We start from the raw sequence: 14,288 nt of genomic DNA, 5'->3' as shown, positions 1-14,288 counted from the left end.
AAGAGAACACAGATCTCTGGAGCTGACCATGTCTTGAGCTCTGCCAGAAGACACAGCAGAGCTGATTTCAAGACACAGGGAAAACTACTAAACCTGAAGCTGACACACCCTAAGGGAAGGGAGCTGAACCAGGAACTGAGAAGATTTTCCCTCCAAGAAACAGATAAGACTTTCATTCTTAAGAGACTTCTTATATCTGCTTATTTCATGCTATGTGTTTGGGGCTGGGAGAAATGCTTGACTAAGGGAGATGTGAATTAATTGCATAGTGTTTCACTAGAAATACTCCCAAGTGAATAGAAGCTTGGTCCCCCCCCCCCCCCCCTGTGTTTGGATGGATTTCCTGATGAAAAGGAAAAGGCACAATAAAGCCTTATTATAATTTCACCTTATAAAAGTCTCCAATTGTGTACCTCTGTGAACGTCCGTCTACAGTCAGAAAAACAGAAGAAGGAGAGAGCGCAAAACACATCGTGTACCCTGTAATTTAATAGCACAATACCAAACGGTTAAAAACACTTACAGACATCCGCCATAAGTGCGCACGAAAACAGAAATTAAGTTGTCTGTGTAGTCCCACTTCACCAAACGCCGCAGTCGTAATTCTTTGTCCCGGTCTGCACTGACAACTCCATTGCTCCTCTCTCCACGACCAGATCGATCCCACTTCCACGTCCGCGTCACATGGGTAGTGACGTCAGTCCGTTGTGCGTCAGATCACGTCGCTTACGATGCTCCTGTCGGCTGAACACGGCTTGCAACGGGTGTTGTTGCAGGGGGTAGCAGACTCAATGCCACTAGAGACACAGCTCAGCCCTGCGGCATTTGCTGGAGTGGGACTACACAGACAACTTCATTTCTGTTTTTGTGCGCACTTATGGCGAATATCTGTAAGTGTTTTTAACCGTTTGGTATTGTAGTATTAAATTACAGGGTACACTATGTGTTTTGCGCTCTCTCCTTCTTCTGTTTTTCTGTAGGTTTGTTCTGGACCCAAGGGTTGGATCCAGTGAAGGGAGCAGCTACACTTACCTGCAATTGGTGATTGACATTGGACTGTTTTTTTATATTTTATATATATTGGACTTTTCTAATAAGGACTCCCTTTTGATGCAATATATATATGCATTGTTACTTCTAGTTATCTGAGCGCTAGCTATTTCACCATATCTGTATAGGATTATTTGTTCTTTTGCAGGTATTTTACTTGGTGTTCTATAGCCATTTTTGTTGAAATTATTCATCAAGGTCAGCAAAATCAATGCAATCTAATGTGTCCAGTGCAACCGCAGAGGCCACCAAGGCGCGAGCCAATGCAGAGGCCGCACGGGCAAGGGCCACATACGCTCAGAAAGAGGCATGAAACTAGAAAGAGCCTGCATAGAAGAGGAGGAGCAGACAGCTACTGCCACCGCCGCTGCAGCCACTGCTGTGCGTAAAAAGACAGAGGTGGACGTTAACCTAGAGGCCCTAAATCAAGAGAGGGAAGCCGCCATAGCCCAAGCTGAAGTCTTAGAAGCAGCCGCGCAACAGGAAGGCGAGGAGCAACCATACAGACGAATAATCTCAGAGGATCCAGTCCAACGCATTTAGGACTATGTGAGGAGCCTATTCAGCGCAAACACCAGTGCACCATCTCAACAGGAGGAGGGTGACATCACAGATGCTGAAGACTTGCTAGGCACACATGGAGAAGATGCCTGTAACGTACGTGCTCACCACAAACCTGGACCGGACCGCGGGGCTGAGGTGGGGATAGATATACACCGACCTTAGACCACGAAGCCTGATCCGGGTTGCGAATTCCGTGGTCGTACGTAGCAGGGTCAGCAACAGGACGCTTGGGCGAAGGTGCTCCAATGAAGACAGGAACAGGAACAGGGAATCCAGTGTGTCAGCACAAAACAGCACCCCCTAGCCGGGTACAGCTGTGAGTAGTGGAGACCACTGGGAGCAGGAGATTGCAGCAGGTAACAGGAACAATGATGCAGACCTCTGCAGGAGAGAGAGGGGATCCAGTACATCAGCACAAACAGCACCCCCTAGCCAGGTACAACTGTGAGTAGCGGACGCCACTGGAAGCAGGAGATTGCAGCAGGTATCAGGAACAACGATGCAGGCCTCTGCAATGGAGAGTATGCAGCAGGTAACAGGAAGCACCGATGCAGGCCTCTGCAGGACTGGAAGCAGGGCACAGGTACTGCAGACAGGACAAGAAACACTGAGGCTTCAGTGTAATCGCGGCCGCGCGGTGGGGTCTGCCAGTAACTGAGAACTATGACAAGAAGGCCAGGCAGGCCAAACACAGGCTGTGGCAAACACAGTTACTAAAGAAAGTCTATGTCCAGCAACTTCCTGGTGGGCGGGGCAGGAGTTAAATAGAACAGACAGCAATCAGACAGAGCTGCATAGGAGGCCGCAAGAAGCAGGCTGCAGTCTAATTGCGAAAGCAGGTGATTCTTGATTGCAGGTTCAAGGGAGAGTTTCCTAGAAGCTGCAAGGTTCTGTAAGGACAAGGTTTCAGCAAAACCCAGGAGCGGATTCCTTACAATGCCGTTCCTTCGAGGGTACACGCAACCTGGGACAGCAACAGCCGCAACAGTGATCCACACGCCAGCACGAATACGGATGCACTACAACAGGCTCGCAATCCAGGTACGCCCACGCAGGGAAACACAGCTCATCTCACTAACCAGCAGTCGCCAAACACCCACACCAAGGAAGAGCAGGCCATAAGGCCCCTCCCAGCAACCACATCAGAACAAGACCAACACACCGATGCATCAGGCCTAACAGACATGGACAAGTACATGATCCGACGTGACATGGTGCAAACAGGACTTACCTACTTTGATGACCATCCTGAGAACTACCGAATATGGAAGTTCACATTCAAAGACGCAATCAAGAGCCTGGGCTTCTCCGCAAGGGACGAACTCAGCCTGCTGACCAAATGGCTGGGGAAAGAATCCATAGAACATGCAAAGAGGCTCAGGGCAGCAAATGTGAACCACACCCAAGTAGGTCTTGACTTGGTATGGGAAAGGCTAGAGGAGTGCTACGGTAGCCCCGAAGCGGTCGAAGACGCACTCTTCAAAAGAGTCGAGTCCTAGAATCACAGCCTAGGACTACTCGAAGTTACGAGAACTCGGGGACCTGCTGCAGGAGCTAGAGTTTGCAAGAACAGAACAAACCCTAACAGGTCTTAACGTCCTAGACTCAGCTCGCGGAGTGAGACCCATCTTTGAGAAGATACCCTAACCTCCAAGAAAGATGTACGTCACAAGGCTCCAAATACAAAAGGGAGAAGCAAGTCGCCTTCCCTCCCTTCTCATTCTTCTTGAGCTTCATCCGTGAAGCAGCAAGGACAAGGAACGATCCCAGTTTCATCTTAGGTGCCCAGACCACATCCAGTGCAAGCAACCTGAGGAATGAAAGGCCAGCAGCAAGATATGGTAATGCTAGAACACCTATCTCGGTCCACAGTACAGGCGTGTCACCCATGACCCAAACAAGTCCCGACCAGTCGGTCGCTGAAGGCAAGAAACCAAGGGACCCAAACAGGGAATGTCCCATACACAAGAAGCCACACCCACTTAACAGATGCTTTGGGTTCAGGATGAAGTCCCTACATGAACGCAAGAAGTTACTCTGAGAGTTCGGAGTTTGCTTCAGGTGCTGCGATTCCTCAACCCATCTAGCCAAAGACTGTAAAGAAGCCATCAAATGTGCAGTGTGCAAAAGTGACAAGCACGTGACATCTCTACATCCAGAGGCGCTGACACTCCACCAACTCAACAACCCATCCTCTGTAGTGGAGCATGGCGGGGAGGAAGGAAAAGGAGAGCCAACATCTGTCACGTCTCAGTGCACCGAGGTTTGCGGAAAAGGATGTGACAAAAGGTCCTGCTCCAAATATGCCTTGTCGCAGTGCACCCCCAGGGACAACTTGAGAGGGTGGTTAGGATGTACGCCATCATTGATGATCAAAGCAACAGATCATTGGCGAAGACGGAATTCTTCAGCTTGTTCAATGCACAAGACAATGCCTCACCCTAGACCCTCAGAACCTGTGCAGGGTTAACTGAGAAAACAGGGAGAAGAGCAACTGGCTACATCATACGTTCAGTGGACAACAGAGTGAAGATAGCTCTCCCTACACTCATCGAGTGCAGTCACCTGGCTGCAAACAGGGACGAGATTCCCACACCAGACGTGGCACGTCATCACCCACACCTCAGAGGGATAGCCAACTACATCTCGCCAGTAGAACAAGGCGCCAAGATCCTGTTGCTTCTCGGTAGGGACATCCTGAGGGTACACAAAGTCCGCAAACAGAGCAACGGACCCCACAACGCCCCATTCGCCCAAAGACTTTACCTAGGATGGGTGATAGTGGGCAATGTGTGCATTGACAAAGGGTACGAACCAGACTACATTGACGCCCGCAGAACAGTACTAACAGAATGTGGACACACATCCCTCTCCAACCCATGTCTTGGCCACATCCAAGTGACAGGAAGGCCAAGCGAAGAGAAAAGATAAGGTCATACCCCTGAGATCAGCAAAAACATCTTCACATCAGGGGAATGTGACAATGGCCTAGGATGCTCAGTAGTCCAGACAACTGTGACGGATCAGTGGACTTGCGCTTCCCAATGTGTTCCCGTCACCCCTCTTTCCACTGCCGTTACTCCCCTCTCTTCTTTACCTCCTCACTCTGTCCCTTCCCTTCCCCGCAGCCGTTCCTCTGCGGCTCATCCAGACGCGCGTTCTGACCACACTCGCATCCTCCGCAAGGTGCGCATGCATCCCCAACCACTCACTCCCCCCGCGGCTCTCTGCGTGCCTCTAGTCCTCCAACCTCCACAATACCTGGCTCCTCTCCTTCGCCATCCCTCTTGCCTTCCCTGCCGAGCGCCCCCGCGGCGCGGCATCCCTCGCTCTCCCTGGCGCGCACGGTGCACGCGCATCAGTTCCTTACAGAGGGCGCGCGCACACGCTCCAGATATCTGCATTCCCAAAACCCTGGCTCCGCCCCCCATGGCTTACAAGCCATATCTCTGAGTGGTTTCCCTGTCTCCTCCCCTGCTCTCTCTAACCTATCCCTGCAGCCTCTCATTCAACCCTCTGCTCCTCCTCTCTCTCCCATTGGTGCTCCTTCCTTTATAACCCCTATCTGTCCTCTAGCTCATCACTCTGCATAGCTTCCGGTGACCTCTGTGTGTGCAGTGTCTATGCCTAGCTCCCTTGTTTCTTTTAGCGCTGGTTCCTGTCCCTGCTTCTGTTTGGATTCCCCTGGCTTGAACTCTGCTCTGGATACGACTACTCTGCTTTCTCCTGCCCTTGAACCTTGGCTTACGGACTTCACAACGTTGCTTTCTCCAACCCTTGAACCTTGGATCACCACGCTGCTCTCTCCTATCCTTGAACTCTGGCACACGGACATAACCACCCGAACTCTGGTACCCCGGACTTTGCAAGTATACGTTAACCCTTTCTTACCAGGCCCGGCAACGCATTACCACACTCCGGGCATGCCCTCACTGCTGTGGGTGCGTGTTACAACCTTACCCACCTCAGTACTGGGGACAGGCCTGGTCTGCGGGCATACAGGCGTTACATTATGCAGAGCCCAACAAATGCAGACCCCCTTGAGGTGGGCCAAGGTTTTTTCCGTTGAACATTTGCAATTTGTCAATAACCAACTGACCACTGTGTCACAACAACTTGCCAATATTTCTCTCCAGGAAACTCCAGTTGCCCCATCACTGTTCCTCTGGCGATCCATAATCCTGGACCACGTATACCACCTCCCAATCGGTATGATGGGGACCTCCTCACTTGTCGAGGATTCTTGAACCAATGCGAGGTTCAATTTGAGATGTCTCCTTCCCTCTTCCCTACCGGCCGGACTAAAGTTACATAGTTACATAGTTACATAGTAGATGAGGTTGAAAAAAGACGTACGTCCATCAAGTTCAACCTATGCTAAATTTAGACAACCGATACTTTATTCTAGATCTATACTTACTTATTGATCCAGAGGAAGGCAAACAAAAAACCCCATTAAGGGGAAAAATGAATTCCTTCCTGACTCCAAGAATTGGCAATCGGATTAATCCCTGGATCAACATCCTTCCCATGTATACTTATTTGGTATATCCCTGTATACCTTTCCCATCTAAAAAGATCTAAAACCTTTTTTTGAACAAATCTATTGTATCTGCCATCACAGTCTCCATGGGTAATGAATTCCACATTTTAACTGCCCTTACTGTAAAGAACCCTTTCCTTTGCTGCTTTCCTCCAACCTTAAGGGATGGCCCAGAGTCCTTTGTAATGCCCCTGGGATGAATAGTTCTGTTGAAAGCTTCTTGTATTGTCCTTGAATATATTTGTATATAGTTATCATATCCCCTCTTAGACGCCTCTTTTCTAATGTAAATAAATCTAATTTAGCTAGCCTCTCCTCATAAGTTAGAATGTCCATCCCCTTTATTAATTTGGTGGCTCTTCTCTGCACTCTCTCTAGTTCCATAATGTCTTTTCTTAGGATTGGTGCCCAAAATTGTACTCCATATTCAAGGTGTGGTCTTACTAATGCTTTGTAAAGGGGCATAATTATGTTTACTTCCCTTCCATCCATTGCCCGTTTGATGCAAGATAAGATCTTGTTTGCCTTTGCAGCTACTGCATGACATTGGGCACTATTGCTAAGCCTGCTATCTACAAGCACTCCTAAATCCTTCTCCATCAAGGATTCCCCCAATATATCTCCATTTAATTTGTAAGTCGCCTTTTTATTCTTGCATCCCAAATGCATAACCTTACATTTATCTGTATTAAACCTCATTTGCCATTTACCTGCCCACGTTTCCAGTCTCTCCAAGTCCTTCTGAAGAGAAATTACATCCTGCTCTGATTCTATTACCTTACACAATTTAGTATCATCATCAAAGATGGAGACTTTGCTCTCGATCCCAACCTCAAGGTCATTAATAAACAAGTTAAAAAGCAGGGGCCCCAGTACCGATCCTTGAGGTACTCCACTCACGACTTTAGCCCAACCTGAAAAAGTTCCATTTATGACAACCCTCTGTTTTCTGTCCTTTAACCAGTTTTCAATCAAGGTGCATATATTATTACTGAGTCCAATTTTCTTTATTTTGTACACCAACCTCTTGTGTGAAACCGTATCAAAAGCCTTTGCAAAATCTAAGTAGACCACATCAACTGCATTACCCTGGTCTAAATTCCTACTCTCTTTGATAAAGTTCCATACAGGAACGAAACGCGTCAGAGTGATCTCTGTGATGCGCAGCATCTAGTTTAATAAAGCTGATTTTAACTGTTCACGTTTGCGGCTGAGTTCCTGTTGCAGTGACCACCTATACACTACAATAAATTCCTACTTACCTCCTCAAAGAAACAAATAAGGTTAGTTTGGCAAGATCTATCCTTCATAAATCCATGCTGACTATTACTAATAATTTTGTTTTCCATTAGGTATTCCTGAATATTATCCTGTATTAAACCTTTAAGTAGTTTCCCTACTATTGAGGTCAGGCTTACAGGTCTGTAATTCCCCGGGTGTGATCTAGCTCCCTTTTTAAATATCGGCACCACATCTGCTTTACGCCAATCTTGTGGTACTGAGCCTGTGGAAATGGAGTCCTTGAATATTAAATATAATGGTTTTGCTATTACTGAGCTTAACTCCTTGAGAACTCTTGGATGTATGCCATCGGGGCCAGGTGCCTTATTTACATTAATTTTTTCAAGTCGCTTATGAACTTCTTCCTCAGTTAACCAATTGGTCATTAATATGGAGGTTGTGGCTTCCTCCTGTGGCGCTACTATTGAACTTGATTCTTCCCTGGTAAACACAGAGGCAAAGAATTTGTTTTATACCTCTGCTTTCTCCTTATTTCCAATAATCTGCCTACCAATCTCACAATGAAAGGGTCCTATATTTTCTTTTCTCATTTTTTTGTTATTAAGGTACTTAAAGAACTTTTTAGGGTTGACCTTACTTTCTATTGCAATCCTTTTTTCCATTTTTGCTAATTTAATTGCCCCTTTGCAATTTTTGTTACATTCCTTATAATTCTGATATGATGTCTCTGTCCCTTCTGACTTAAAGAATCTAAACGCCTTCCTCTTCTTGTCCATTTCCTCCCCTACCTGTTTATTTAGCCACATTGGTTTTGACTTATTTCTTTTATACTTATTACCCAAGGGTATACACTGATAAGTGTGCTTTTCTAACAATGTTTTAAAGACTGCCCATTTATCTTCTACATTTTTCCCTGCAAAAACATCATCCCAGTGTATTACTACTAGATTAGACCTCAGTTTATTAAAGTCTGCCTTTCTAAAGTTTAAAGTCTTTGTTGAACTCAAGTAATCTGTTTTTTGATAATTTATTTCAAATGAGACCATGTTATGATCACTGTTACCCAAATGTTCCAGGACTTGAATATTTGTTATTACTTCTACATTGTTTGATATGACCAAATCCAGAACTGCCCCTCTCCTGGTTGGTTCCTCAATAATTTGGGTCATATAATTATCTTTAAGCACCCCCAAAAACCTGTTTCCTTTTGTTGTAACGCTAATCTCATTGCCCCAGTCTATGTCTGGATAATTAAAATCCCCCATTATGCAAACATGACCCAGTTTTGATGCCTTCTCCATTTGCAAATGTATTTTAGCTTCCTCAATCTCACAGATATTTGGTGGTTTATAGCATATCCCTACAAACATTTTCTTTATACTTTTACCTCCACTGCTAATTTCTATCCACAAGGTCTCTACATTTTCATCATTCCCTTCATAGACATCATCCCTTATAATAGCTTTTAGATCTGGTTTAACATATAGACATACTCCACCTCCCCTTCTATTTGTTCGATCCTTCCGAAAAAGAGAATACCCCTTTAAATTAACTGTCCAGTCATGAGTTTCATCCCACCATGTTTCAGTAATGCCTATGATATCATACTGCTCCCTTGTAGCTATTAATTCAAGCTCCCCATTTTATCTGTCAGGCTTCTTGCATTAGCAAGCATGCATTTAAGTTTTTTTTCAGCCTGTACTATTATCTTATCTGCTCCTTCCTTTCTGCTCCCACTTGATTTAGTCTTTAGAAGTTTTCTAGTTTTATCTCTATTTACTATGGGTATCTCACTGCTTGTCAAACTTGCACTTGCCCCCATTCTACCTCCATACCACCTTGTATCCGTCTCTATTCCATTTAGTTCATCATCTGTTTTCATTCCCCTCCCCCCTCCATCCTAGTTTAAAATCTCCTCCAACCTTTTTAGCATTCTCCCCCCTAGCACAGAAGATCCCTCTTCATTGAGGTGCAATCCGTCCCTAGAATATAGATGGCACCTCTCAGAAAATGAGTCCCAGTGCTCTAAAAACCCAAACCCCTCCTTCCTACACCACTTTCTTAGCCATGCATTAACCTCTCTGATCTCTGACTGTCTCCCTGTGGTAGCGCATGGCACTGGTAGTATTTCAGAAAATACTACCTTGGAGGTCCTTGCCTTAAGCTTTTGGCCTACATGCCTGTAATCATTTTTTGGACCCTCCATCTTTCTCTAACTTTGTCATTGGTGCCAACATGTACCAAGACCGCCGGGTCAATCCCAGCCACCCCCCCAACAATCTGTCTACCCGATCCGCAATGTGCCGAACCCGAGCACCTGGGAGACAACAAACTGTTCGGTTCATGCGGTCCTGGCAACAGATTGCCCTATCTACCTTCCTAATAATGGAGTCCCCTACCACCACAATCTTTCTTTGCATCTGAGCATCCTGAGTCCCCATTGTGCTGGAGGAACTATTTCCCTGGCTGCTAGAGGAATTAGTATCCCCCAGTCTAGCCATTTCTGCCCCAACATTCCCAATGTCTTCACTCAAGATGGCAAATCTATTGGGATGCCCCATCCTGACGCCTCTCACTTTGAAACAGAGCGCTGCTGTCTTGGGCTTCCCGCCTTTTCCTCCGGCCATGAATGGGCTTGAGTGGGCTGTGGGCGTGGCCTCTCCAGATGTACGCAGTGGGGGTGGGACTTACATGTTCAGCCCTCAGGAATGTATCTGGTGTGTCTCTCGATTTTTTGCCCAACTCAGAGCATTGGACAACCCTGAAAGACCTCTTGAGGTGGAGGGGTGCACTCTCAATAGAGTGGGGGTCTAACTGGATTTTTCAGGCCAGGGGAAGGTCTCTTTCTATAACCCAAACACCTGGAGGGAGTTCTATACCTTCACTCGACTGTCTCGGAAGAGAGGGGTGATGAGACCGTTCTTCTGGGTGGGGACGAGTGGGGGGGAGGTGAGGCTAAGAGGCGGTGGGAGAGTGTGGAATGATGTGAGAGAGGAGGAGAGAGAGGGGGTGAGGCTGCTGAAAGAGGGGTTCTGTGAGTGAAAGTGGGGAAGGAAGGCAGTAGAGAGAGAAAAAGGGAGAGTGGAAGAGACTGCTGGGAGAAGGGTCCTGTGAGTCAGAGAGAGTGGGGAAGGAACAACCTACCAGAGACTCTTAAATTCTTTCAAGACTTCAGCTGTCTCACATTTTAATCATGTCTGAAACTGTTATATACGCGCGTATTGCCTCTAACTGTTACATGTATTGTCAACATGCCCATGGCACATTTGAAAATGAGAGTTAACTCTTAATGTATTATTTCCTGGTAAAACATTTTATAAATAAAATAAATAAAAGAGAAATGGAGAGGGGAAGAGACTTCTGGGAGAGGAGTCCTGAGAGAAAGAGAGAGTGGGGAAGAAAGGGATAGATATAGAGAGGGTTGGAAGGAGAGACTGCTGGGAGATGGATCCCGTGAGAGAGAGTGGGGAAGGAAAGAGGTAGAGACAGAGTGAGGGTGGAAGATAGAGAGAGAAAATGGGGACGGGGAGAGTGCTGGGAGAGGGATCCTGTGAGAGAGAGTCGGAAAAGAAGGAGCTATTGGGAGGGTGGGGGAAAGAGAGAGAAAGGGGGAAAAGTAGAGGAGGGAGAGACTGCTTGGAGAGGGGTCCTGAGAGAGTGGGGAAGGAAGGGATAGAGAGAGAGGGGTGGGAGGTAGAGAGAGAGAAAGTGTGAGAGACTGCTGGGAGAGTTCTCCAGAGAGATAGGGGCGGGGGAGGGCTAAGCTAAAAAAGGCAAGATGAGAAACTCTCCAATCAGGATAGACCACTCAAGGTACTAATGAGACACATGAGCGGCCCACAGAATGCAGTGAAAATGATACAGAAAGAGATTGCTTATTGCTCTCTACCAGTTAGCAGAGTTAATTACTGAATGTTGCTACTTTTCTGTAACAAAAGTTTGCCAAACAACATCAGTGTCACCATTTCACCCTGCACGGAGGAGGAACAGACTCATAGCTCCCGCCTATCCATGTAACAGTGTCACCCTGTGAGGGGAGGGACAGACTCATAGCTCCCTGTTGTCTGTGTCACTGTGTAGAGGAATTTGACATTCTCTATGGGTGACATGTCCCTTATCACTGCACCTGCAAAGAGGGAGTGTACGAGGAATGCACCTGTAGTAGGTGAGACAGCCTGGCAGACAGGTTGAGCGAGATTCCCCTGGCTACCCAGGGCCAGGTTAGACAGCCTGCAACACTGTAACAAAGAAGGGGAAAAGGTGACATAGAGTGCCAGTACTGAAGGGAGTTAAAGAGCCGGCAGAAAAGAGCAAAGAGAACTCTCGGGAAGACGCAGACACAGTGCTGGTAAAAGAGACAGCAAGAGATGCAGAGCGAGACCTACAGAGATACTGAGAGAGTGTCTCACAGATGAAGAAAGAAAGGAAGAGAGCTGTGTGAGTTAAGAAGGTAAGGAATATATGTAATAATACTTTATATGAATAAGGCGGGGGAGGGAGACGGGGGGATAGGGAGCAAGAGGGGAGCATAAAAGAGACAGAGAAAGAGGGAGGGAGGTGAAACGGAATGAGAGGAGGACAGGTAGGTGAAGGGAAGGCGATATGGGAGTAAAACTATAAAAAGTGAGAGAAAAAGAGCGATATAGCTTGTGAGATATAGTTGGAGAAAGAGCAATGAGGTATAAGGAGGGAGAAGGGAGAGACAGACAGAGATAAGAGAGTGTGCAGAGCCGGGAGTACCAGAAACATAAGACGATAAAAATATTGCCAGACATTCAAACAAGATAGAGTGCAAATATACTAAGGAAGAGCGATGGGGGAGAGAGTGAGGAGGAGAGGGAGACGGAACCAAGTTCGAATTGTAGTTGACACTCTCTTTCACTTCTCTGCTTCTCTTCCTGTCAGTGTGACTGTATTCTTGTCTGTCTCTCTTCATTCCTTTTTCTAACCTTTCTCTGTGACTTTTTCTTTTTTTATTCCCCCTCTCTCTACTCACCCCCTCACCCACTTCTCTCCCTTTCCCCTACAGACTCCCCCATGACCTCTGCTTCGCAATGTTGGATGAGACCTGCCCTCCGGCTGCTGAGGAAAATTCTCTCTCCGAGTGCATTGTTTGCTTCACCTCGTACGATGCTCTATTCCATCTCCCCAAGCTCCTCTCCTGTGGTCATGTCTTCTGTCTGGAGTGTCTTTCACGCATCTCTGTGGGGTCACCCCACCCTGACTCCCTCCCCTGCCCTATCTGCCGTCTTCCCACCGCTCTCTTGCCCCGGAGGGGCCCCCTGGGGCTGTCTACTGATCAAGACCTCTTGAAGCAGATGAATAAGTCGCCTCCATCCATGCGCTTCAGTCGCCACCGCGGTCTGTTGTATGTCCAGAAGAAAACCTCTCTCCCCCTCAGCTCCATCAGCCTCAGTGTGGACCTGGGGCGCCCTCCCCCTCCTCCAGCCCCAGCCACCAGAGACATACGCTATCTTTTCAGGCGAGGTGGCTGTATCTTTTATGGCTCTCTCGGGTTGGCCGTACTGCTCACCATTGCTCTCATACTTGCCGGAGTCTACATCTTCTACCTGGTGCCTTGGAATAGGCATAGGGAAGATGGACAGGGGGTGACTGTGGGACAGGAGGGGATGAACAGGACTGAGGGGGAAAGTAACTCCACATTGGGGCACAGAGCACTAGGTAGAGAGGTGGGATTTTGATCGGTATGAGGAGGGGGGAATGTTTCGTATAAGTGGACTGACTATCATTAATTGGGAGGCTATCTAAGTCAACTGGAGAGCAGTTTCACTCATATAGTGCCATCTCATTCATTGGGATAATGTCTCACTCAAGTGTGGTAGATGTCACTCATTGAGAAGCTATGTCAATTATCTGGATGGCTGACTTACTTATTGGAGGATTTCACAGTCAACAAGAGCAATGTCTCACTCATGAGGGTGCATCACTCAAATGAAAGAATGTCTCACTCAAGTGGGAGTCCCAATCAATGTTTCATACATTGTGAGCATGTCTCAACTACAGTGATTGTCACTCACTGACATGTTGTCTCAGTTATTGGAATGAACTCTCACACATTAGAGTGCATTCACTCATTGAGAGGGCAGTCTCGCACTTTAAAAGGCTGTCTCAATCGTCAGGAAGATGTCTACCTCACTCTGCGGGTCACCCACTCCAATTCACCTGACTAAATGTCCTGGTTATCCCAGAAAACCCTTTTTTGCACTTTTGTGACCCTCAGAATTTAAGGAGTGACTGCTGGCGTTGGAATTCCCATGGTAATAAGAGGTTTATAATGATTATTTCCTCATCAAGAGAATGCAATAATGAAGGACTGAGTCATGATGGGGCAGTCTCGCAGAGAGAGCGCACTCCCAGATGGTCTCTTTTTATGCACTTGCTGTTTTTATAATGAGAAATAAAAGGAATTCTAAATTCTTATGAAAATAGTTTTATTACTTAAGCTATCTCTTCCTTTCTCGCTCTCTCTTTCTCTTCTTTTCTCTTTCTATCTATTTATCCCTTTTCTGCTTTCACCTTCTCTCTTTCTGCCTTCCTTCCTCTTTATATCTCCCCTGTTCTCTATTTTTCTCCCTCTCCTCTTCTTTCATTTTCTCCCTCTTCCTCCCTCTGTTTATTCCCCCCCCCTCCTCCCTCACTCTCTCTATGTCTCTATTTTTGTCCCCCTCACTCTCATTTTCTATCTGAATACTTCTGTTGCCTATCTGCGTCTCCCACAGTCACACTCTCCCAAACAGACAGTTTCTCTTCCGCCTATTCCCTCTCGCTGTCTTCTTCGATGTCTGTCTCTTTTTGTACCTTTTATAATATTGTACTCCCTGCTCTGCACAGAGGGAGGAAAGAAGGGAGAAAACAGTGGTAAGGGGAG

At 46.8% G+C, this 14,288-nt stretch overlaps 1 protein-coding gene across 1 annotated transcript; it reads left to right on the top strand.

The window, feature by feature from the left end:
• The first annotated feature begins 11,123 nt into the window (after positions 1–11,123).
• RNF225 (ring finger protein 225) lies at positions 11,124–13,846 on the top strand. Its single transcript, XM_075578160.1, has 2 exons — positions 11,124–11,849; positions 12,429–13,846. The coding sequence occupies exon 2, from the start codon at positions 12,454–12,456 to the stop codon at positions 13,099–13,101; it is 648 nt and encodes a 215-aa protein (XP_075434275.1). The 5' UTR covers positions 11,124–11,849; positions 12,429–12,453; the 3' UTR covers positions 13,102–13,846.
• The last annotated feature ends 442 nt before the right edge of the window (positions 13,847–14,288 follow it).

The sequence above is a fragment of the Ascaphus truei genome, chromosome 20 (genome assembly GCF_040206685.1).
Source record: "Ascaphus truei isolate aAscTru1 chromosome 20, aAscTru1.hap1, whole genome shotgun sequence".
NCBI lineage: Eukaryota > Metazoa > Chordata > Amphibia > Anura > Ascaphidae > Ascaphus > Ascaphus truei.
This window is presented reverse-complemented; position numbering and strand designations above follow the sequence as displayed.

What these genes read in the sequence shown, in the direction of transcription:
- RNF225 (XM_075578160.1), top strand. Translation starts at nt 12,454, where the DNA reads ATGTTGGATGAGACCTGCCCTCCGGCTGCTGAGGAAAATTCTCTCTCC.